Genomic DNA, 27,119 nt, shown 5'->3' on the forward strand with positions numbered 1-27,119 from the left:
AATTCAAAGATACCGTATTTAATTTTAATATCAAAATTTTGAAGTTGAAAATACTTTCTCCCTAGTTCATTCTTCAATGTGTATAGTATATAGTCCAATGGTGAAAAACATGTGTATGTATTATGCACAAATATTTTACTTGTACACATAGGACAATATCCGTATTGCATAGTTTATTTATTTATTTTTATTTTCACCACCACAAGTATCCGGTCCACTGAATATCTTAATTTTATTAGGGGGTCAGTTCTGACATCAAGTGGTTTCAACCTCCTCTCAATCGCAATGGCGGAGGATTAAATCGTGATCCTTCCTGTTAAATACATCGCCAATCACCGCTAGACCAACTGATAATTGATAGTATATTGTATAGTTTATTTTTATTTGTAAAAAAAAAAATGAGATGAGATGAGATGAATAAATGAAAGGAAGATCCTTCTGTAATATATAAATACAAACACCTGCTGGTAAGTGGGGTTGTAACAGTGAGAAATAAGGGGTCCGGGGTCCCAACTAGAATTTATTATTTCAACTTCTCTTCTCTCACACATCCATTTTGTTTTTCTTTTTAATTCAAACTTTTACATCTTGTTCTAAATTCTCATGGCAAGTTTAGACATCATGTACAACTCTTCCAAACAAAAGCCTCATCATAATCATAATCATAACAATAACAATAACAATAACAACAATAATCATAATCATCATTGTGCTCCAATGAGTCCAAGAATCTCATTCTCAAATGATTTTGTAGATCTTCAACAAGTCATCAAACAAGAAAGAGCTTCAAAATCATCAGACACACCAACAACTGTGTCTTCAGATTTTGAATTTTCTGTCACAAATTACTCAATGATGAGTGCTGATGAACTTTTCTCTAAGGGAAGATTGTTGCCTTACAAAGATAATTGCAACAATAAAAGAGTTACTACTACTCTTAAACAAGAACTTCTTCATAATGATGATGAATGTGATAGCTTTTCTTTAAGGCCTCCTAAGGGTAGGTGGAAGGGTCTTTTGGGTCTTAGAAAATCTCACATTGGCTCTAAAAAAGTTGACAAGAGTGAACCTTCTGATCTTAGAAGGCCTAATGAAGGACCTCAATTTAATTTCAATTCTCAGGTATGTATAATATAATTTTATTTATTTTTCCACATTTTTTTTTTAATATTTTTTTTTATTAAAAATATTTTGGTGTTTTATTTTATTTTTTGGATTTAATTTAATACAGGAGCTGGTGAATGAAGGAAGTTCAAGTTATTAAGATTTGGAAATTGGGATATAAGATATGGTTGAAGGAAGTGTTGAATTTTTAGAGGAAAGGACCAATTATTTTTTTCTCTTTTGTTTTTGTTTTTCTTGTCTTGTTGACAAGGTGGAGGAAAAAGGAAGTTCATTTTCTCTTTTTTTTTTTTAAATTTTATTTTTATTTTTATGATTGGGTTGTTCTTTCTGTCAATTTGGATTCTTGTTTTGTTCTCATGTAATTTCTCTTAGATCCCATAGGAATTAGGATCTGGGTATTTTGGTTGTACAAATTATTTGCTTCTAGTGATTTAAGTATTTGACAACTTTTTGATGCCAAAAGAAAAATCTCCTTTATGGTTAGGCTTTTTCACTTATCTTTTTCTTGAATAAAATTGAGAATGTAGATTGCTATGATTTTTTATTGTTTTTGTTTATGGCTCTGAAATGTTTGTGTTGACAAACTCATTTCATGTTTTGACAAACCTATGTTTGTGTGGTTAATGAGTGTGATTAACCGATTATAGATAATAAGTGTTATTTCTTACATCTTAACATCTTCTGCTGTAACATTTTTAAGCAAAAATAATAATTAGGGATTTTATATTTTATCAAACAGTTTATAATAGTTGAAAATTCACATTTTGAAGTAAATAAGTAGGCGCTACATATAAAATGTAATATTTTTATCTATTGAGTTATGTTTATGAAACTTAATAAGCGATATTAAAAAGTAGTATCTATTAACAGAGGTTGAGTCTAAATAAAACGGTCGGACTCTTATAATTCAAATATTGATCGAAAGATATGTTCATATTTAATGTAATATCAAATAGTATTAAAATGAGATAAAATAATTAGAATTTTGTACCCAAAAAAAGTAGTAGTATCAATATCCATTATCCATATATACCTCCTTATACAACTTATATATGGAATCTAACTCTCAAATGAGAGATGTCACAATTCAATTTCTATATCAATTATTCAAGGTATATGAAAACTACTTGATTAACAGGGAGGAAGGATATACAATATACGCTTTTCATGTGTTCATGACTTTATTTTTTTAAATGTTGTTCATGACATTTTCTAATATATCATTTTCTATAGTAAACCATGTATTTTTCTCTTTGCTTAATTGCAGTTTTGACCCCCCCAAGTTTCAAAATTATGTGATTTTGGTCTCCCAAGTTTCAATTGTGCGATTTTGCCCCCCAAGTTTCAACTGTGCGATTTTGGCCCCCCAAGTTTACCCCATTTTGCATTTGCTAGCCCCCTGTTGACTTTTTTAACTAAAAATTATTCATGTGACATTTTAAAATTGAAAAATGTACTAATTTTTTTTTAATAAAATATTGAATAATTTTTTTTTATTTTTAAAAACAGTTTACAAAGTTTTAAAACATATTTTAATTTTTTATAAAAATATATTTTATTTTAAAACTTATTTTATTTTTAAAATTTTATAAACTATTTAAAAAAAACAATAATGATTAAACCTTTTAAAAATTAATACGTTTTTTAAAAACTTTTAAAAAAAAAAGAATTCCAACGGGGACTAGCTAATGCAAAAGGGGGTAAACGTGGGGGCCAAAATCGCAAAATTGAAACTTGGGGGCCAAAATGGCACAATTATCAAACTTAGAGGGTTAAAATCGCACAATTGAAACCTGAGGTCAAAATCGCACAATTGTGAAACTTAGGGGGCTAAAACTGCAATTAAGCCTTTTTTTTTTTTTTTTGAAAACTTGGTATCCGGCCTTTTCTTTTCTTTATTTCCTTTTTTCTATTCTTTTCTAATTATCATGTATGTTCATTTGAATCGTCTTATGCGAACTATATTGAAGATCATCGATGATTGTCAATAATAATGTCGATGAACATCAATAGTCGTTCACTGTCATCTTTTTCCGTTAGTCATTATTCAAAATAAAATTCCTTTTATATACTCCCTCCGTCCCAATTTGATTGACACAGTTGACTATTGTGCACTATTCACACATGTTGTTTTGACCTTATTTTTCTACTAATAAACAAAAATAAATATTAGCATATAAGATGTTGTTTGATTCGTCTCGATGAGTATTTTCAAAATATCAAATTTTTATAATTTTCACTATTATACAATTAAAAATATTAATTATCAAAGTTATGCATCGACATGCGTGAAACAGTCAACTGTATCAATCAAATTGGGACGGAGGGAGTAGTTGAAGATATGTCTGTTGACTAGACTCATTTACAATCGTACAATTAGTCGTTTAAAAGTTGCACTTGAAATCGTGAACTTGATTGTAATGATCCATAAAATGAGAAGCAACATAACACATTTTATTCCTTTGGGTCTTGCTAACATGTGCCCTAAAGGCACACTTTAATGGGCTTAAAATGGAAATTTTGCATTGGAAAAATAAAGATTTTGACTTTGTAAAAGTTGAATGCACAACTTTTGAGACTAATTTTCTACATTAAGTATCTTAAAATGTGCCCTTAGAACACATGTTAGCTTTTTCCTATTCCTTTTTAGAGGCAGAATGTTCATTGTATTCTTATAGTCCATTTACTAATCAAATTATGATCATATACTTTAGTCCAAAGTCATTGATTGAAATGCTTAAACATCTTGATAATAATGTGCTTAGAGGCTCTATTCTAGAGGAATTTCTTGACTTGGTTGGATAAATTGAAGAAGTATAAAAATAATGCATTTCACACATTTATATAAAGATTAAAATTGTTGGTTCTTTTATGGAATTTAAAACCCATCTCAAGAAAACGTACGCATGCTTGTTTGGTTTTTTCAAGAAACAATATCTCTGTTTCAGTAACATGTGATTTTCTGGTTTGGAGTATGCTAGATCTACATCTACATTGGGGACATTGGGTTTATTAGCATTTAAGATTGGCCCAATCCAACAAATGATCTTGTTTGCATATTTAATTTTAATTTGGGCCATTCAAAAAAAAAGTTTAGGACAATTTTTAATTGTACCCTACACATATAAAGATATAAACCAATAAGACCCTGCAAAAACAACCAAAATGCCTCAGTTCTTGTGTAAAAATAATAATTATGACTCAGCCCGAACTCAAGTCCTTGGACACTCTTAGCTTCCATCATTTTCATTGCGGATTAAGGTCAATTATGACTCATAGCTTGGGGGCAATTACTTGTTCACTAGAGTGATCGAGTTTAATTTTATGCCTCTAATTAATTGATACAAGTATTATCTTTTATGGATTTCCTTATTTAATAATAGCAATATTAGAGTAAATTTGAGCTATATCTTTCCTTTTGGAAGTGTTCACGGTGGTCATGGTGGTGGAGAATGGAGATGCAGCCGGATGTCTCCCTCCACGATCACTATCACCTAAACATTAATGATTAGGCACAACCAATAAAATTAGAATATAATTTTATTAGTATATAAGATATTGTTTGATTTGTTTTGATGAGTACTTTCAAAATATCAAAATTTTATAATTTTTACTGATAGACAATTAAATATATTAATGATCAAAATTGTGCATTGACATACATACAGTAGCCAAACTAGTTCTTATATTTTGGGACGGATAGAGTATATTATAAAAAAATATATTATAAAAGAAAAAAAAAACTTCATTACTAGCTTTTCGAATATCAAACGGGTGATGATGTCAAACAAAATACATTAGTACTTGTTAATTTTGAAAAGTTGTTAAATAGTGCTATGAAGTATTGGTTAAAGAATTAAAAGTAAGAATTTGTATAGTAATTTTTTTTATAGTATTTTTTTTTGAAAGGGTGTAATAATTTTTTTTTTAATGTAAACTATATTACATTATCTTCAAATGTTGAGAAGCCACTTGAATGTTCGATTCCAAATATTGCTACAAGTTGTAGTAAAATTGTTGTACAAATAGACCCTATTGTTGATTACATTATAAGGTCTAAGGAGACTATGACTTCTATGTTTATGGGAGACGTCTTAAATCACGAGAAAGAGATTCCTTTTATTTCTATTGAAGCAACTCATGTTTGTGTTCAAGATAGTGCATCTTCGAGTGGCGTGGCTTCCCCTATTGTAGGAGATGTCCTAAACCTTGAGAATGAAGTTTTTTTGTGAAGAGTTGCCTGAGGAAGATGAAGTGATAGCAGACTCAATTCCTTTGGAAAACCAGGCAAAGTCCATAGTGGTGTCGGAGTCAAACTTTAGTGCAAATGTTATTCATGACATGCAAGTCTTAGGGCTTCTAAATGCCCCTTTTGCGGTCCAGCAAACTATGGATTTTCTGAGTAATTCTTGAGATAACATGACTCAAAAGGAAGAGATTGTTGATTCTGTTGGAAACTTGAATCAACAATTTCAGTTGGTGGTCCCAAAAAAGGGGAAGAACAAGTTCAAGCAGAAACCAACAGATGCTAGTAAAGGATTCAAGTGGTGCTTTCAACCGTTAGTTAGCTTGACGAACGTTGTTCCTCCTGTGTTTTTCCAGTTCTTTTCGCTTTTATCTTTTATTGTCCGTCTTTCTTTTATTTGAGGGTTTTGGTTTTTTTCCCTCCTCTTTTTTTATTTCCTTTAATATATGTTTTGGGTGTTGTTGCGGGTGTTCCCTGTGCACCCAAAAAAAAAATAATAATACTTTTTAGTTCCTTAACTAATATCCCACATCACATGTACTACTTAGCATTATCCTATGAATAGATAATATTTTGAAACAAAATAAATATCAACCTTAAGTTTGAAACTTTTTTTTATATTATAAGTTTGAATTTTTTTTTTATAAATTAAGAGCATCTAGGCATCAAGGGTTGAATAGACATTCCAACGAAGTTGGCACACCTAAACACTCTCATATCCTATACCTATATGTCATATTAATATAAATAAAAATAGAAAAAAAATGTACATGGATAACTTTGAAACTTTGAACAAAGGATATCTTATCGATAAATAATTTAAGTTTGAAACTTTGAATAAAGGATAAATTTCAAAGTGCAGTCAACAAACCATTCAATTATCTAAATCACAAATTCAAGTATAAGTATAAGTATAACTAAGCTATCAGTTTGTTATTAATCTACGATTAATCAGGAATTTAGGTTAATTCTATCTTTTAAATAAATATTCTATCTTTTAAATTGACTAACTAAACATCTACACATACGGCTGAGAAACGTGTTTTAAATATTTCCTATTCATTAGCCTCCATTATAAATTTCCTCATTAAGTCTTTGAATTATCAATATAAACAAATTCTTCAAAGAGTTGTTTCATAGTATTTCCTATTCATTAGCCTCAACCTAATACAAAGATGAATTGGGTTCGTGGTCGCTTGTTAGGGAGTGGAAGTTTTGCTACCGTCAACTTAGCTACCGTCAACTTAGCTACACACACAAACAATTCCGATAACTTTCCGTCTATCACCGCCGTCAAATCCTCTGATATTTGCTATTCTCATTTTCTCCAAAAGGAGAAACAAATACTCGATCATTTAGGATCATCACCATATATCATCAATTATTTTAGCGATGATCACACTTTCGAAGATGGAGAAGAGTGGTATAATATTTTTCTAGAGTATGCAGCCGGTGGCACTCTCTTTGCACTACTAGAAAAATCTTAAATACCGACGGGCAAAATCTGTCTCTAAAATGCAAATATTCCGTCACTAAATATGTTAGAGACAGAATTAGAGACGGATTTGATTCTGTCTTTAATTTCCTCGTCTCTAAACTATCAGAGACGGATTTTATATTCTGTCTCTGATTGGAGACGGAATTTATCCGTCACTACCAAATAAAAATTTGTCTCTAAACATTGAATTCAAAACACAATAATCCGCCTCTATTGGAGACAGAATTATCCGTCTCTATATTCAAATAATTATGTCTCTAAAATTCCGTCTCTAAACATAGAATTCCGTCTCCATAGAGACAACACATTTTCCGTGTCTAATAATTATTATTTTTTGTCTGTTTAGTAATTATAAATGCTTATACAATTTTTTAAATATTAATTTTTATTTACTCTATGTAATTCATATAATTCTAGAATGTGAGAATATTAAAAAAAAAAATCGACACCAAATTTGCAAATTAACATAAAAATGTATGTCATTCTTACAAAGTATCAAATGCGCTACTACGGCACTACATAATAATATCAAACTTAAAGTTGTCCAACACAAAAAAATACATATAATTGATTTAACGAAAATACATAAGGGAAAATAACTAAAACTAAACTTCACTGGATTTCAAAGATTCTTTGATAGTGGCTGCTTGAGATCCTAATCCAAATATGTTTCCCTTCTTGTTAATGCCTCCAACCACATGTATATACTATCATCATCAGATTGTTGGCTATGTTGTCTGCTATCCTCACCTCTTTGAGAGTTTCTCTCAAACAATTTAGTTTATGCAGATCCATCTCCTCTCATCATGTAGAGAAGCAACTCTTAGCTCTTCCTCTAGCTCTACCAAAGTTTATGCAACTCTCTGAAACCAATTCAAAATCAAATATTAGCAATTAGCATAATATGTGCATGAATTAACTACATTGTTGTCAAATTATATAAGTGTAGGAACTAACTAACATTATGTGAATTAAAAATATAGAATTTGAAAGAAGGTGACAAGTTTTAATGGCATAACTTTTAAGTTGGTCTGGAACAAATTTTCCTTCCTGTATCCTTCACTTGGTCATGGAACTCTTTGGGAAGTCTAGAGTATAAATTTGAAAAAGTGTTTAGGTTTATTTTTTTTGACGCAATGGTGTTTAGGTTTATTAAAACAATATAATCAAATGATAGGATACTTACCAAATGACATGATGTGGAGGTTAGAATCAAATCATTGTCTACTATCGATCAATTAGATGTTAGACGCTTGTGGTATAAAACCAGTTTTGGGATACCAATTATTGACCAGAAAGAAGCACAGATAATTAAATATTGGAAAATGACAATATTCAATATATAGTTTTCTACATTTGTAATATTGGCATGCTGAATTTATTAGATGTTGGATATCAGTTCAAGAAATTGTGCATCACTCTAGTCCTTGAAAACTATAACATTCAGTTTCTTCACTGCAAACAGATACAAGGATCATTCCAAAGATTTTAAGCATGTGAAGCCCCAATAAAAAAAACCCATTATCTTGAGAATGAGAGAGATAAACGACACTTACAAGGTAAAACTAAAACTAAAATTGATTTCAGACTTCATAGAAATGAGCAAACAAAAACACACAAATTTGACCCTCACATTTTCCACAAAGTTAAAGTAGTCATAGACACAAACAAACAAAGGAAGATGAGTGGAGGAAGAAGAAAACCATTGTTGTCGTTCGAAATCTGACCCTAACGCCCAAAACATCTTCAAATATGTGTTCTACTGAACTTTCTATTCTCCTCTTAACTTACGCGGCATCAATTCTTGCATTCCTGGATGTTTTAGGGTTTAAGAGATTAAGAGGAAAGGGCCTACTAATAGAAAAACTGTAAACTCAGAAAACCTAGATCTATTGTTTAACGAGAAAAGAGATAAAACCTGAACCATCAGCGTTGTCTATAAAGGAATGAATAAAGTTGTATATTGCATTACTTTTGAGAGTTTACAAGAGGTGTATATATACACAAGTATAGTAACCTAATTGGAGTAAATTAAGGAACAAATATCTCCAACAACTGAGGTGATTGACTCTATAGACTTTATACAAATCCAAAATAATAATGATAATAATTAAATACTAATTATGATTGATATCCTCCCGCAAGTTGGGCGACCAGGAAGAAAGATGCAACTTGGATAGTAGAAACTCGAACCGAGGGCGAAGCAGAGGCTTGGTGAGAATGTCAGCAAGCTGGTCGTTGGTAGAGACGAAGGAAACACGAAAACGGCCACGTTGAACGTTTTCACGGACAAAGTGATAAGCTAAGGCTATGTGCTTCATTCTGGAGTGGAAGACAGGATTAGCACTCAGATGTGTAGCACCAAGATTGTCGCAGTAGATGACAGGACCAGCTGTAGGAGTGTGACCAAGTTCAGTGAACAAAGAGAGTACCCAAAGGAGTTCACTGGCCGTGTCGGCCAAGGCTTTATACTCAGCTTCAGTGGATGATCGAGCAACCGAGCGTTGCTTGCGGGAACTCCAAGAGATGGGGGTGTCGCCAAGATAGAGCAGGTAACCAGTGGTAGAGATATAATCATCTTTGTCACCCGCCCAGTCCGCATCTGAGTACGCATGAAAGGTCAGGGGAGCAGTCGCGGAGATGAAAATGCCTTTGTCGCAAGAGCCGGCCAGATAGCGAAGTAGGTGCTTGAGAGCCAACCAGTGCATGGTGCTCGGGTTCTGCATGAACTGAGCAAGTTTGTTGGTCGCGAAGGCAATGTCTGGTCGAGTAAGACTCAAGTATTGGAGACTTCCAACTAGTGCTCGGTATTCAGTCGGGGAGGGCAAGGGATCACCAGAGTTTTTGAGCAGCGGAGGAGTTGCAGTTATTGGAGTGGACGCTGGTTTAGCTTCTGTCATGCCCGACTTTTGAAGGAGATCAGTGATGTATTTCCGTTGTGAAAGAAACATGCCCGCAGCGGAAGGAATGACTTCAACACCCAGGAAATAATTGAGATAGCCAAGATCTTTCAATGAGAAACGGGCAGCAAGTGTAGCAATGAGACGAGACAATTCTGTCGAGGAGCTCCCCGTAACAATGATGTCGTCGACATAGACGAGCAAGTATAGTGTCGTGCGTGGTGTCCGCTGAATGAACAAAGAAGCATCGGCGGTGGAGTTGACGAAGCCAATGGAGAGCAGGAATACACGAAGTTCCATATACCAAGCGCGAGGAGCTTGCTTTAACCCGTAGAGCGCCTTTTTTAGGCGACAAACATGATCAGGAAAGCTTTTGTTAACAAAGCCAGGTGGTTGAGCCATGTAGACCTCCTCGTTGAGCGTCCCTTGAAGAAAGGCATTGTTAACATCAAGCTGGCGGACGGACCATCCTTGTCGAACTGCCAAGGCGAGGATGATCTGAATTGTCACTGGTTTGACGACGGGGCTAAAAGTTTCTGTGTAGTCACAACCAGGGCGTTGATGGAAACCTTTAGCGACCAATCGAGCCTTGTACCTATCAATGGACCCATCTGGATTTCTCTTGATGCGAAAGACCCACTTACAACCAACCAAATTCTGAGCAGAGGAACGACCAACGAGTTCCCAGGTGTTGTTGCGATGTAGGGCATCAAATTCAGCCAACATGGCGGAACGCCAGTCCGGATCACGAAGGGCTTGGGTAATAGTACCAGGTTCCATCGGGGATGAGGGACGGACATGGAGGTTGAGTTTGTGGATGGGTTTGACGATGTTGTTTTTGGACCGGGTGATGATCCCACCGCCATGAGGTTCAGTGGTCGTTGTGGGGGGAGATGTCGTTTGTGGTTGTGGGAGCAATATTGGCTGTATGGAGGAAGGGGGGTCATTACTGGTCATTTCATTGCTCGTTGTATTTGAGGACGAGGATTGGGATGTGGTCGGGGAGGAAATGCCAGACGGGGAGGGAGGCTCAACAAGTGAGGTATCCGGGGATGTGGGGTTGGTGCTCGCAGTAGGTGGAGCGATGGTCGGCAAGACGGGCAGTTGGAGTGGACCAGTCTGTGAGGTCGTGGACGTGGTCGGTTGGGCCACCAATGAACGGAAAGGGAATTCAGTTTCGACGAACTTAACATGGCGAGAGGTGTAAATCCGTCCAGTTGAAGGATCGAGGCATAGATATGCATGTTGATCAGCTGAGTAACCTACAAAAACACACATAGTAGACTTTGGAGCAAGTTTATGGTTAGCATAAGGTTTAATCCAGGGAAAACACAGACATCCAAAACATTTTAATTTATGATAATCCGGACTAATGCGGAGGAGTTGAGAGTAAGGTGATTGGTGCCCGAGGATTGGGGTAGGGAGACGGTTAATGAGGTAGGCTGCAGTGGTCATGGCGTGAGGCCAGTAGGTGAGAGGAAGGCCAGCGTGGTGAAGGAGGGAGAGACCGGTTTCGGCAATGTGCCGATTCCGCCGTTCAGAGATGCCATTGTGTTCGGGTGTATGAGGGGGAGTGGTGTGGTGACTTATGCCATGAGTACTTAGAAAGGAACGAAGACCAATGTATTCGCCACCATTGTCAGTGTATAGGACTTTTATTTTGTGGTGGTAGAAGTTTTCAACTAGTGTTTTGAATTTGGGAAAAATAGATTGCACATCAGATTTTAGTTTCATGGGATATAGCCATATATAGCGAGTATAATGATCAACAAACAAACAATAGTAACGAAGACCATCAATAGATAAAACAGGGGAAGTCCATACATCAGAAAAAATTATTTCTAATGGATAAGTAGATGTAAGAGTAGATTCATGAAAAGGAAGTTTATGACTTTTATTAATTTGGCATGAATTACAATCTGATTGCGGAAATTTATTTGAACCTAAAGAAAAATGCTGCTGAATAAATTTAAAGATGGAAGTTGAAGGGTGTCCAAGCTTGTGATGCCAGGAAGCAGAGGATTCCACTTGGACGGTGTGGGCGGAAGGTGAGGTCGTGGGCAACAGATAAAGTCCATTCACACATGAGCCTTTATGGGTTGTTTGGCGTGTCTGCAAGTCCAAGACATAAAAAGAGTTTGGTAAGAAAACAACGGCAGAGTTAGTTTGTTTGGTGAGTTGAGAGACAGAAATGATTTGTTGTTTCATGGAGGGAACATAAAGAGCATTAGACAAGGATAAATCATTAATTAAAAGTGTTCCAGAGTGAGAGATGTTTAAACCTGAACCATTCCCCATGAAGAGGGAGTCGGGGCCAGTGTATGGATGGTGAAGTGCCAAATTTGTAAGGTCGTTGGTCACATGATGTGTTGCTCCACTGTCGAGCAGAAAACCAGGCGAGGATGTGCCAGCAGTAGCGGTGTGGGCCTGGGCCTGGCCAGTGGTGCTCGGAGAAGAACGAGGAGGTGCGGGGACACTGGGGTGTTGGGTCCGAAAGAGTTGGCAGTTAGCGAGGACGTGTCCCTTGGTGTTGCACCATTGACATCGACCAAGGAATGGTTTGCGATCACCTGGGCGTTGGTTGGTCGGTGCAGGTGCTTGACTTGGTCGAGGCTTGTTGTTGGTCGACCGTGCTTGAGCGTGCAGCGCAGTAACAGGAGCAGGTGATTGGCGTTGAGCAGCAGCAAGAGAGAGTTCCTGGATGAGGAGCTTTTCGAGGAGATCATCAAAGGTGATTGGAGTGTCCCTTGCGTTGACCCCATCAATGACTGCTCGGTAACCGTCATCAAGGCCGCGCAAAACATGGTCGGTCATGTCCTCGACGGAGACAGCAGATCCGAGAGAGGCGAGGAGATCAGCAGTTTGCTTCAGAGAGTGCATGTAGGTCGTGATGGATTGAGTACCTTTCGAGGCCATCCGAAGACGTTCCTTGAGTTGTTTAAGGTGACTGCGGGAGGCTTTGGCATAGGTGTTCTTGAGAAGCTCCCAGAGGTCGTGCGAGGTCTTCGTCTGGGACACCAAGGAGGCCACCTCGTCGGAAAGAGTGGTGAGGATGGCACCATAGATGAGACGATCCTGGCGACGCCATGTTTGAAAAGCAGGGTTTGGTGATGTTACCGGAGGCGTTGCGGTGGTGGTGATCGTTGCTGTCGGCGCAGGGAACGATCCATCAGTGTATTTGAGTAGATCAAAACCATCAAGGAAGGCTTCTACCTGGAGTTTCCAATTGAGGTAATTGGTAGGGAGAAGCTTGGTGACACCGCTGAGGGTGATACACGCAAAGGGTTTGGAGGGTTCATAGGGGTTAGCTATGGAGCGAGAGCCATCAGAAGTCATGGGAGGCAAAGGGTTACGGCAAACGGAGAAAAAAAAAACGGCGTTTTCTGGTTTAACAGGGTAGGGCTGGAACGTTACCAACTGATACCATATAAAGGAATGAATAAAGTTGTATATTGCATTACTTTTGAGAGTTTACAAGAGGTGTATATATACACAAGTATAGTAACCTAATTGGAGTAAATTAAGGAACAAATATCTCCAACAACTGAGGTGATTGACTCTATAGACTTTATACAAATCCAAAATAATAATGATAATAATTAAATACTAATTATGATTGATATTGTCATGTCCCATCGCGTATTCGGTTGTATTTGCCGTTAATGTTCCAATCAAGCTTCGACAAAGTAGTGGATTGATCGGATCTTGAAAGGAGAGGTATATACTTCAGGTTCGAAGAGAGATTGGGAAAGAAGGTTTTTTTTTTTAATAATTGGAAAGAATGATCTGAGAGCAAAAGATTTAAGAGTAACTGCAAAAGAAAGAAGAAAAAATTGAAAGCAAAGAGGGGGAAAAGTAAAGTGAAAAGCGGGGAAAACAAAATTTGGAGAGCGCTTGGTGAATTTGTTTTTAGTTTTTACTCTGTATTTGCAGAGATTAGAGGGAATTTGTTTTAGATTTTTTTAAGAAAATAATTATTTATTTTTAAAAAAAAGTTATTTTATTATTTTGATAGTGTTTGTAATAGATTTTTAAAGTCTTATTTTTAATTTTAAACTAAAAATTTAATATTAATAGTTTTTTTAGAATATATTTTTTTAAAAATAAGGAACTTAGGTGCTTCACATTTTAAAAAAAAATAAATTATGATAGTAAACAAATGGAAATTATCTTTAGAATTTTATAAAAAAATTTAAAACAAAATTATTATTTTTAAAGCTTAAAGTACAAATGCACTCTAAAACAAACCCCTGAAATTTAATAAAAGAATTCGAGAGTTTCTCTTTTATTCCCCTCAATTTGCAAGGGTTTTGTAAACCCTCCACTAAAAATGCCTCCCAAAATATTGTAGAAATCTAAGAGAAGGGTGAGAAAGAAAACATATCAAGAAACTTAAGAGAAGAGCATTACCTCTGAATTGTGACCGAAGGTGGTGAGAATCGTGACTGGCGGTGGTGATAACGTGTGATGGAAAATGAAATTGTGACTAGTTAGCAGATTGAGTTTGAACGACAGAGTTAGATCAACGGATAAAGAAAATGGACTGAGTTAATGAGTTCGTGAGCGTTAAGTCATCGTGAAGAGAAAGGGGAAATTGTGACTCAGGAAAATGTGCTTTATAACATTAAAAAAGTCTAATTATAAATAAAATAAAATAAATAATTTTGTTTAAAATTTTGAGTGGACAATAAAAAAACTGGCGTGAAATTTATGGTGGGATGAATTTTCAATGTTATTTCGTTTAGAGACGGATTCTAGAGACAAATTAATTCTGAGACTAATAAATTCTGTCTCTGACAAATGTTTGACTATTTCAATATCAAGTTGACTAATTAGAGACGAATATAGAGACGAAAACTATTAGACACGGAAAAAATTTGTCTCTAATTTTCGTCTCCAACTATTGTTTTCAATTATAATTATAAAAATAATAAATTAGAGACGGATTTAGAGACAAAACTTTGTCGAGACAGAAATTTCTGTCTCTAAAATCCGTGACTAATACATATATTTTAATTTTGGTCTCTAACAGCTTTTTTCCGTCTCTAATTTCGTCTTTATTAGAGAAGAAATAAATTCTGTCTCTAAATTCCGTCGGTATTTAAGATTTTTCTAGTAGTGTTGATCAGCTCAAGAATTACGGTGGCAAGTTACCGGAAACCCTTGTCCGTCGTTACACGAGGTCTATTCTTGAAGGACTTAAACATGTTCATGAAAACGATTTTGTTCACTGTGACGTGAAGCTACAAAATGTTCTTGTATTTGAGGATGGCAATGTTAAGCTTTCGGATTTTGGTCTTGCAAAGGAGAAAGGTTTAAAGAACGGTGGAAAATTGGAATGCAGAGGAACTCCCATGTTTATATCGCCGGAAGCAGTGAACGATAGTGTTTATGAATCACCGGGGGATATATGGGCTCTTGGTTGCGCGGTAGTGGAGATGGCTACGGGAAAACCTGCATGAAATTTTAGTGGATCGAATATATGGTCCTTGTTGATTAGAATTGGGGTAGGAGACGAATTACCATTGATTCCAGATGAATTGTCACAAGAAGGAAAAGTTTTTCTACAAAAAATATTCGTGAAGGATCCGTCAAAAAGATGGACCACAGAGATGCTTTTGAAACATCCTTTTATCTCCGATGATAAAAATATTTCATTGGTTAAAGAGTTGATTCACGAGTCGTCATCTCCAAGAACACACCTCGATTTTCCTACGGAATTTGAGTATGATTTTTGTTCGCCGGAAGAGAGGCTTCAACAACTAGTCGAAGATCAAAGATTTGTAAGATTGGTTAGAATTTGATGGCCGGTGTTTTGCTCGATCAAATTAGGATTTTGATGAAGAGTCATGTTTCATATTTAACATTGATCATGTTGGTTATTTATCTAGGAATTGTAGTAGACAACAAATATTCATTGTTTGGACGCCACATTGGCCAGTGTAGATACCAAATTTGACTTGGTCTTTTTTATTCATTGAGGTTTTCAATCTTCAATTTTGTTCTATTTAATTTTATGTGTTTTTTTTTTTTGACGAAATTTAATTTTATGTGTTGGATTACATTTTCTATTCTATTTTAATTTATATACATGTTTCTAATTTTCATGCGATGATTATGAATGAACTCTTTGGCTTCACTATATAGAAACAATGAATTGTTCTCAAAACTATTTTGAAAATTATAGAGAAAGATGAATATCTTAATTAATCAACAAATATGTAGTTATTGAGAAAATAAGATATATATCCGGAAGGTTTTATAAATATTTTGTATACAGCTTAATTGATGGGTGTTCCTAGAAGTGGTTAAACAGCTTAATTGCAGTTAATAATATAAGTTTTTTTATTTTTATTTTAGCATAAGATAAGATAAAATGAAATTGAATTATTTTTTGTATATGTTACAAACTTTTTTTCGTAAGCTATCTTGGAGAGCTTATAATTAACTGAAAAAACTTAAGAAAATTGTCTTTAAGTTGTTTTTATAACTAATGTCAAACAGTCTTATAAAACTTATATTAGAAGATTAGCTCAAATAAGTAATCAAAATGGATTTTTTTTTTTTAATAAATTCAAAGTGGATACTGTTGAATTTTAGTTAAAACATTTTTCGGATAAAAAACAAATTATTGTGTAATTTTTTGTTTGTTTGTAGTTTTCCACTTCATTTTTAACATTAAATCACACTTTTACGGTATTGAAAGGTGACATCGTAATATAGAATAAAAGTTACATCTTATAAGCAAGTAATTTTAAATTTTTGCATCAGATATTGAACTTTGAGTTTTTTATGCCGTTGACTGCTTCATAACATTTGTAATAATTTCTCGCTATTTCTAGTACTCCTTCCTCTGAAGTATTTGATGAACTTGCATGAATTTATTCTACTGATGATATTTTTCCTATGAAGTCAACTTAATTGAGTCATATAGTTAATATGTTAATACTCGTAAATTACAATTTACCGTTTGCATTTGTATTTACATGTATCTATGAAAATTTATATTGTGTTTGGTAGTTTATCCATGAAAATTAGTCTTACGACTTAATTTTTCAACGTCTGTGTGCACGTGCACGCAATGTAGATACACAAATAGACAATTTTTTTCAATGCTTGTTAAACAAAACAATGCTGAGTTTATATTGGATCATCTCTTTCATTCTTATCTCATTCTCATTCCTAACTCTCTATCTATCTATCTATCTCCACTAAAAAAATAAATATATAGATCAAGAAAGAGATAAGAGTAAATGAGATAATCCATATCCATGTTAAGTTTGTGTTTTGTGAGACAACTCAAACTTATTAGAGATGAAAAATGTTGTCTTACATATGTATTACCAATTCTCATTTGTCCATTAGTACTCTGAGACAAGTTACAAATAAAAATAAAATATTGTATAGCCAAAAATTTAAATGGACACGACAAGTAATTCATATGTCAATCCGAACTCGGTCTCTCCTTCCACTATCAAGTACTTGGATACTCTTAAGTCTCCATTTTTTATGATCAATTTTGACTCATAGTTTGGGAATATTGCATTTTATATATAAGAGTCGGAGTTTGAATTCAAACATTCTAGTTATTCACCTTTAATTAAACTTTTAGCCAATAAAATAAACTACTTAAAAAAAAAAATTAAATGAAAACCATTTTTAAGTTTTTCTTTAAAGGGTCATGCTAACTAGTGCCCCCGAGGCACTAGTTAAGGAACTAAAAAGGGAAAGAAAAGAAAAAAATTACATTGAAAAAACAAAAATTAAAATTTTTAAGATGTAGACTTCACAAGTTTCAAGATAATAATACTATCTTTAGTTACCTTAACTAGTACCCTGAGGGCACCGGTTAGCATTTTCCTTCTTTAAAAACGGAAAAAATGAAAAGTTTAAGTGATGTCAAACGGGTGTATGTGAGCCGTGTTTGTGTATATGAAACATTACCCCTATCTAAAAGTCTTCATTGCTAACTTTTTTGAATTTCAATAAGTCAAACAATAATTAATTTTCTAAAGTTTACGAAGAATATATGACTAATATTTCCGAAATACTTCATTTGGTCTTTGGTATAAGAGAAATTTTACTTTTTACATTCATTAAGAATATAATATATCTAATCCATATTATTGACTAGATATATTAGATTTTCAATGAATATAAAAAGTAAAATGTCTCTTATATTAAGGACCGGAGAGAATATTAGTTAGTAATGAATTAAAAGTAATAAAATTATCTTATAATTTGTATAGTAAACTTATTTTTTTTAAAATATATAAAATATTTTTTTCAATGTAAAATTTATTATTTTTTGGAACTAATACTCCAAAAGTACCACTTAACATTTTTTTGGTCAAGAAGTACCCCGATAAATAAATAATACTGTATTTTAAAACAAAATAAATATCAACCTTAAGTTTGAAACTTTGAATAAAGGATAAATTTCAAAGTGCAGTCAACAACCATTCAATTATCTAAATCAGATAATCCAATCAACAAATTCAAGTATAACTAAGCTATAAAGTTTGTTATTAATCTACTATTAATCAGGAATTTTGGATATCTATCTTTTAAATTGTTACTAGTTAGTTATTAATCTGCGATTAATAAGGAATTTAGAATCTCTCTTTTAAATATATAAATATTTCCTATTCATTAGCCTCCATTTTCCTCATTAAGTCTTTGAATTATCAACCTAAACAAATTCCCTTATATAACACAACACAAGACGCAACTCTCCAACGAGTTGTTTCATAGTATTTATATCTTTCTCTAACAAAACATAGTAACACAACAAACCTAAACCCAACACAACCATGAATTGGATTCGTGGTAAGTTGTTAGGTAGTGGAAGTTTCGCCACCGTCAACTTAGCTACACACACAAACAATTCCGATAACTTTCCGTCTATCACCGCCGTCAAAACCTCCGATACTTGCTATTCTCATTTTCTTCAAAAGGAGAAACAAATAATAGATCGTTTAGGATCATCACCATATATCATCCATTGTTTTGGCGACGATCACACTTTCGAAGATGGAGAAGAGTGTTATAATATTTTTCTAGAGTATGCTGCCCGTGGCACTCTCTTTGATCAGCTCAAGAATTACGGTGGCAAGTTACCGGAAACCCTCGTCCGTTGTTACACAAAGTCTATCCTCGAAGGACTTAAATATGTTCATGAAAACGATCTTGTTCACTGTGATGTGAAGCTACAAAACATTCTTGTATTTGAGGATGGCAATGTTAAGCTTTCAGATTTTGGTCTTGCAAAGGAGAAAGGTTTAAAGAATGGAAAATTGGAATGCAGAGGAACTCCGATGTTTATATCGCCGGAAGCGGTGAACGATAATATTTATGAATCGCCGACAGATATATGGGCTCTTGGTTGCGCGGTAGTGGAGATGGCTACGGGAAAACCGGCATGGAATTTTAGTGGGTCGAATATATGGTCCTTGTTGATTAGAATCGGGGTAGGAGACGAATTACCATTGATTCCAGATGAATTGTCACAAGAAGGAAAAGATTTGCTACAAAAAATATTCGTGAAGGATCCATTGAAAAGATGGACCGCGGAGATGCTTTTGAAACATCCTTTTATCTCCGATGATAAAAATATTTCGTTGGTGAAAGAGTCAATTCATGAGCCTTCGTCATTGTCATCACTATCTCCAAGAACACACCTCAATTTTCCTACAGAATTTGAGTATGATTTTTGTTCGCCAGAAGAGATACTTCAACGACTAGTCGAAGATCAAAGATTTGTTAGATTGGTTAGAATCTGATGGCCGATGTTTTTTTTTTATCAAATTAGGATTTTGATGAAGAGTCAATTACATTGCAGATACTTCACCTTTATCACATGTTTCATATTTAACATTGATCTTGGTTAATTCCTTTTGTTATTTAAGATGTGAATTGTAGTAGACAACAAATATTCAATAAGTGTACATACAAAATTTGACTTTGCCTTTTTTATCCATTGAGGTTTTCGATCTTCAATTTTGTTCTATTTAATTTTATATTTTGCATTACATCTTGTATTCTATTTTAATTTATATACGTGTTTATAATTTTCATGCTATGATTATGAATGAACTCTTTGGCTTCACTATATAGAAACAATGAATTGTTCTCAAAACTATTTTGAAAATTAAAGAAAAGATAAATATCTTAATTAATCAACAAATAGGTACTAGTTATTGAGAAAATATCATACCCTGAAGATTTTATAGCAGAATTCAGATTTTCTCCAATTCTTTGATGGGTGTTCCTAGAAGTGGTTAAACAGCTTAATTGCAGTTAATAATATAAGATTGTATTATAAAAAGTGTTTATGTATAATTTTATGTAAGTTATTTGTATAGCATAAGTTAAGATAAAATTAAATTGAATTATTTTTTATTAGCTGAAAAAACTTAAGAAAATTGTCTTAAGTTGTTCTTATAGATTATGTCATACGGTCTTACAAAACTTATATTTAGAAGATTAGCTCAAATAAATCAATCTAAATAAATCCTAATGAAAGTGGTTTTTTTTTTTTTTAATAAACTCAAAGTGGATATTATTGAATTTGAGTTAAAACATTTTTCGGATAAAAAACAAATTCTTCAAATGTTATAGTGTGAACCAATCTTTAATTTTAATTAGAATTAGGATTAATTTAGGTTTTATCTGTTAAAATTGGTTCCAAGATTAGATATATTAGATTGAATTTAAAATGTAAATTAAGATAAAACAAATTTTCCTTTAAAGTAGCACTGACATTCAGATAAAAAAAAATTCCTTTAAAGTAGCACCGGTATATTGTACCGGTTGACCCAACTTACTTCTAATTTTTTACTTCATAGAAGGAGAAATCTGGCCAAACAATATTTTTTAAAGTACTTTGATAAAAAAAATGTTTAATTATATATAGAATACATCAATAATGGACTTTTGGTAAAGCTAATATATGGAACTTTTTATAGATGAAAACAGCTTTTCGGTAATTATGTTCTTCGAGTCCTGGAATATATATACACATATACTCCCTCCGGTCCTTTTTATAAGGAATACTTAGGGCAAAAAATTTGGTCCTTTTTATAAGAAACTTTGACCAATTTTCAAATGTTTTAAATGTTCAATTCCACTTATGCCCTTATTTATTATGAGAGAGAATTTAAAAATAAGTAAGTTAGTTGAATAAAGAGTAATTAAATAAGGGTATACATGGAATAAATTTAAATTTATAAGTGTATTAAATGAAAATAACTATGTTAAATGTGTTTCATTGGTCTGTGTGATTTTTTCAAAGTGTTCCTTATAAAAAGGACCGGAGGGAGTATATAGGGAGATAGATCAAATTACACTGGTGTAACATGCTTTAGAGAATACAAAGTTTACAAAATTCACCGCAAAAATTTATTATATCATATAGTATCTATGTTATTTTAAAAAATAAAATAAAATCATTTCATATATCATTGAGATTGATCAAGATTAAAGTTTATGCAACACTCCTTCTTTTATTGAATATAATAACTTTTTAAGTAGTAAAAAAATCCGCTATGTGCCTTGGCTTCATTTGACAAGTCATGTCCTTTTGCCCAATGGCAAATTGGCATGGTGTCTTACTTACTCTTATGGTTTGTAAGGGTAGGGGTTCAGTGCAGTCAGGAATTCACTGACTGCAGTGCAGTTGGTCACATCTAGACCGTCTGATCAAGATCAGACGGTCCAGATTTTAAGATCAGATTTTATAATTAAAATCTGATCTTAAAGTATGAACCGTCTGATCTTGATCAGACGGTCCAGATTTACTGACTGCATGCAGTCGACTTCACTGAATCCAAATCCGGTTTGTAAGACTAGTGCTTTTGGAAAGACATATATTTTGAACAAAAAGCAATTAAGAGTATCTACGATGAATCTCCTTATTTTTTGATATTTTTAAATAGTAGTGGTTACTAAGTATTCGATCTCTCCAATTCGGCACATTTTTTAAAAGTTCTAAACAGATCCCACTAATAATTTTATGGATGATTTTTATTTGCAAAACTTTAAGTATGAAAGCGATAAATGACAATGTGTATGAATCTCCAGCAAATATATGGTCTCTTGGTTGCGTCGTCGTGGAGATGTTTACTAGAGAACCTGTGTGGAAGAATGAAACAAATATGTGGATATTGTTGATTCGAATTGTGATAAGAGAAGAATAACCAATGATTCCAAATGAATAATCACAAGAAGGGAAAGATTTTCTTGAAAAGTGTTTTGTTAGGGATCCTTTGAAAAGATGGAGTGCAAAGATGCTTTTGAAACACCCTTTTATCTTCGAAGAAGAAAAAAAATTGTCGGTGAAAGTGTTTACTATGAGTTGTCGTTGCCATCATCGTCTCCAAAAATTCATTTTGATTATCCTCATTGGGGTTCCTCTACTGTTACGACATTGCGAACTGATTCTGATTCAAAAGAATGGATTGGCATGGAATCAGATCGGGCATTGTTTTTATTTGCAGGAGAAGAGGCTTCAACAACTAGTCAAAGATCAAATACTGTTAAATTGGTCATAATTGGATGTTTGATATTATGTTCAATCAAATTGGAATTTTGACAACCTTTATGTCATGACGATTCATGTAAATGTAGCACTGATCAATATTTCATTTTTTTATATAAATTGTTTCACTTTCATGATTTGTTAAGTATATAGGTAAGAAATTTTTACTGTCATTTAAGTGTTTAACAGTAACTTGATGTCAAAAGTTATCCATTTTATATACTGAAAAACATGATCTGAATAAGTATCAAGTCACATAAAATTAAATTATTTACCTCGTCAGTATTTGAACCTATTACCCTTGATTCACCCCCCCCACCCACCCCCCACCCCCCCATGACCAGCACTCTAGAAAATTTGAACCCAAGTAAACCAAATCAGGTTGTTCAATTTTATTTTTTTTAAAGTTAGGGAAAAAATTGCTTCTTCAAAAATTAAGAGAAGTAAAAATAAGAATTAATGTTAATACTTCTTCAAAAATTAAAATAATGACGAGAAAAGTTATAAACAAAGTTTTTTTTTTTTATAAACAAAGTTATATTAAGCTATTTTTATCCCATCTTTTGTATATAATATGCAATTATTGGAGAATATTACACAGAATAATTGTATTTAAAGTAGTATAAGAGTATTACTCAATAAGATAATAATGTTTTCGTAAAAAAAAAAATCTATTCACGAGCTCTTATGAAGGTAACCCGGCCCAAAATGAATTTATCTTCTTTAATGAGAGAAAAATCTGCTTATCATAAAAAAAGAGAGAGAGAGAAATCTACCATGTAGAGCTGTCAAAATGGGCGGGCCCGTCAAGCCCCATTTTTTCTCGGGCTTAGGTCTTAAAAATCTTAGCCCGAATTGTTTCCGACCTTTTTAGCTTAGCCCGACAAAGCCCGATTAAAATATGGGCTAGCCCGAATGGGCCACGGGCGGCCCGCAAGCCCGAATAAATTATAATAAAAAAATTAAAATTAAAAATAAATATAAATATAAATAATTTGTTTTGGATGATTTGAACTTAGTTTGTACTATAAGAGTTTCTTTTGTCGCCGAACGGTGTTTTTTTTCCTCAAATTTCTCATTTTTACTACTTAAGTAGCGAATGAGTAAAAATAGGGCACCCGAAAAAGTCGTAGGTAGCGGATGAGTAAAAATAGGGCACGCGAGAAACTTGTACGTAGCGGATTAGTAAAAATAGGGCGCGCGAGAAAGTCGTAAGTAGTGGATAAGTAAAAATAGGGCGCACAAGAAAGTCGTAGGTAGCGGATCAGTTAAAATACAGCGCACGAGAAAGTCGTAGGTAGCGGATGAGTACAAATAGGGCGCGAGAAACTCGTAGGAAGCGGATGAGTACAAATAGGGCGTGAGAAACTCGTAGGTAGCAGATGCGTAAAAATATGGCACGCGAGATAGCAGATGAGTAAAAATATGGCACGCAAGAATTATTATATATATATACACATATATGTATAATATAACTAGCGGATGTGTAAAAATAGGGCGCACGAGAATTATTGATCTTATTTATAATGTTAAGTTTGAGAACTAAAAGTAAAATAAAAAATAAACAAATAAACCGGGCGGCCCGAAAGCTCGACAACCCGTTCCAGGCCGGGCTCGGGCACTAATTTTGGTAGCCCTTTTTTATCCGGGCTTTTTAGCCCGACGAAGTCCGAAGCCCGACTAGGCCGGCCCGAAATGAGTCGGACCGCACGTTTTGACAGGTCTACTACCATGTACCCCCCCTAAAACACCCCAGCTAATTTATCTAGAATATTAGCCGAGACATAAATAAAAGGATCGGGATACGTTAAAATTACTAAATTAAACTCGTTGTATATACCCATAAAACATAAAGGTCTTGTCATTATACAAGTATTGACTAAACTGAATGATGAAATTTCTGTCATAATGTAACTTAAAACTTACATCAGAGCCATAAATAATCAGTCAATACAAATATACTATGACACTAACTAACTTATACAACAGCTTAGAATATTCAGATAAACAATATCAATAACATCCAATGCCACTTCACTTCGACCAGTCCATAGCTCTCAGCTCAGCAACTTGTTTATTTGTATCAAAAGTGGGGGGGTGAGAACAGTCACTTCGTCTTATTACATGGATAAAATTAAAAGGGAAAAAAAATGATAAATTATAAGTTCTAAGCTATGAACTATAGAAAAATTAAACTATAAACTCATGAAAAAGTTACCAAACAAATTTATAAGCCATAAACTCAAAGTTCAACATTGCCAGGACTTAGGTATATGGGTGTAGGGAAGATTAAGATTTTTTTATGAGATAGAGACTGATACATTGATTGAATTTGTAATGTTTAATTGAGGTTTGGACATCGCATCCTAGCCCTGATTTTAGTGGACCGGAGACCGGACCACTTGAGTACAAGACCACATTACAACAAAAGGGAGTACCACAACAAAAAGTTAAAGCTTTCTTTTTGAACAAAACATTCGACTCTTCTAAAAAAAATTATACTCCCTCCGGTCATATTTATAAGCAAATTTTTTTTTTCAAATTTTGGTATTATTATAAGCAAAAATTAACTACTTTTAACTAATTAATATTGTTATTCTTAATATACTCTTATTTAATTATACTAATTTTCTTTAAGAATTTATTCCATTTTACTTTCCAAAAGATGTACTCCCTCCGTGACAATATATAAGCAAATATCACTTTTTTAGATTCATTGCATAATTAATGTATCTGATCTATAATATAGACCAAATACATTGAATATACAATAAACCTAAAAAGACAATTTTTGCTTATATATTGTCACGGGTGGAGTATGTGATTTCCAAGGAAAATAAATCTTATTTATAAAGGGCAATATAGTAAACTTATTTATGTTTTATATTAAATTAAGAAAATTAACTACACTAAACTAAATTCCTTAAATGTGAATAAAAAAAAAACTAAATTCCTTAAACACCGCGTAAGTAGTTATTTTTGCCTATAAATATGACTAGAGGAGTAAGTATTATACTATTATTATGTAATTTCAGTCTATCATTTTTTTATATTTTTTTGGCTTTCACCACCAGTTTAATCTGGTTCGAGGGTCAGTTCTGGCATCAAGTGGTTTCAACCCTCTCTCGATTGCAGTTGCGGGAATCAAACCGTGGTCCTCCCTACCAAGTTCAGCGCCAATCAACACTGAACCAACTAACGATTGGTATTTCAGTCTATCATTTTGTTTCAAGTAAATTATTCTCATTTATTTTATAAATATTTACTAGACTTAAATGCACATTGCTCCTAATGTATTTTTTTTATTCTTTTTTGGGTACAATTTGCTCCTAATGTTTTATTTTATATATAATAAAGTGCTGTCAATATTCACTTTCTAACACTTACCCTTTCGCATAAAAAAAAAAAACAAAAACACTTACCCTTTAAAAATGAATTGTGCATAAAATAGAATGTTAGTAAAAAATAAGGAGTCGAAGGGGTTGGCGTTGTGACGTCAATTGTTTGGATTATTTACTAAAAGGATCAAAGATTTAGGAAGAAAAGAGTATATTTTATGGATTTAATTTATATATATTGATGATGTAAAATTATTTTACACAAACATCTAATTAAAACAAGTCATGTATAAAAAAAAAATGTTAAGTCATGTAAACACTTGATGCTATATTTCAAGAACAAACTTATAAAAATGGCACTATGATTAAATTTTATTAGATACATGTGTAAAAAAAAATTACATTATCAATGCATAACAATTAATCTCATACTTGTGTAAAAAAAAAAATTAATCTCATACTTTTATCTAAAGTAAAAAGTTAATCCCATGTCGTGTGAGCTTAGTAGTTACATACCCCTTTCAACCCACTTTCTTGGAGCATCTGCTTATGAGTTATGATAAAGGGTGTTATTTGAAGTATCAAATGGATACAGAGGGGTTTTCTGAACAGTAGAGAGTCCAAATTCTTAATTTATTTATTTTAACGGTAAATATATTATTATTAATAATTAGATATTTCCATAAGACGAATAAATACTCATAAAAGAGGGGCTATAAAATAAATGTGTCATATATAAACTGAATACCAATGAAAATATCAAAACAGATACTTTCTTAAAGAGGTCGATTCTTAATTCATACTCTTCCGTCCCAAAATATAAGAGAAAATTGGTCAAAGAAAGTTGATGTATTTGGTTAAAAATTTAGTTTAAATACATCAACTTTTATTTGTTTGACCAATTTTCCCTTAGAGTGTGTTTGGATGGGGGAATTTTTTGAAGTAAAGTAATGTTTTGAGGGAATTCAAATGATTTAAGCTGAATTCCACTGTTTGGATGGAAATTTGAAGAATTTTCAAAATGATGGAAATTTAAGAAGTATTTTGTTCAAGTTAAATTTAGAGAATTTCAAAATGACACCTAAAATCAAAGAATTTGAAATTCCTTCTTCTCTTTAAACTTTTAAAAATTACTAATTGATAGTAAAACCTAAAATTAGCCGAAAAACCTAAAATTGACGATAAACACTAAATCGGCTGAAAATCCAAAAAATCGGCAGAAAAAACCTAAATTCGGCCAAAAGCCAAAAAATCGACTATAAACTCAAAAATCGGCCGAAAACCCAAAAAATCGGCAGAAAAACCTAAAATTGGCCAAAATTTCAAAAATCGACTAGAAACCCTAAAGTCGGCTGAAAACCCAAAAAATTGGCCGAAAAACAAAAAATCGGACGAAAACCCAAAAAATCGGCCGAAAACCTTAAAACGGCCAAAATCCAAAACATCGACTATAAACCCTAAAATCGACCGGCAA

General features: G+C 33.2%; 1 protein-coding gene, 1 long non-coding RNA gene and 1 pseudogene across 2 annotated transcripts; 2 read left to right on the plus strand and 1 right to left on the minus strand.

The window, feature by feature from the left end:
• Nucleotides 1–470: 470 nt before the first annotated feature.
• LOC123908904 (rho GTPase-activating protein gacU-like) lies at nt 471–1,608 on the plus strand. Its single transcript, XM_045959631.1, has 2 exons — nt 471–1,122; nt 1,232–1,608. The coding sequence occupies exons 1-2, from the start codon at nt 604–606 to the stop codon at nt 1,262–1,264; spliced, it is 552 nt and encodes a 183-aa protein (XP_045815587.1). The 5' UTR covers nt 471–603; the 3' UTR covers nt 1,265–1,608.
• Nucleotides 1,609–7,311: 5,703 nt separating this feature from the next.
• Nucleotides 7,312–8,510, minus strand: LOC123910297. Its single transcript, XR_006810187.1, has 2 exons — nt 8,056–8,510; nt 7,312–7,957 (listed from the first exon to the last, which is right to left on the minus strand). It is a non-coding gene; the product is annotated as an uncharacterized LOC123910297 (long non-coding RNA).
• A 10,072-nt stretch (nt 8,511–18,582) lies between these two features.
• LOC123905387 lies at nt 18,583–22,320 on the plus strand (annotated as a pseudogene).
• The last annotated feature ends 4,799 nt before the right edge of the window (nt 22,321–27,119 follow it).

This window comes from Trifolium pratense, linkage group LG2 (genome assembly GCF_020283565.1).
Source record: "Trifolium pratense cultivar HEN17-A07 linkage group LG2, ARS_RC_1.1, whole genome shotgun sequence".
NCBI classification, from domain to species: domain Eukaryota; kingdom Viridiplantae; phylum Streptophyta; class Magnoliopsida; order Fabales; family Fabaceae; genus Trifolium; species Trifolium pratense.

Bases quoted from the DNA above. Each gene is read 5' to 3' on its own strand.
- LOC123908904 (XM_045959631.1), top strand. From the start codon at position 604: ATGGCAAGTTTAGACATCATGTACAACTCTTCCAAACAAAAGCCTCAT. The intron at 1,123-1,231 runs GTATGTATAATA...AATTTAATACAG, and splicing joins AATTTAATTTCAATTCTCAG to GAGCTGGTGAATGAAGGAAG.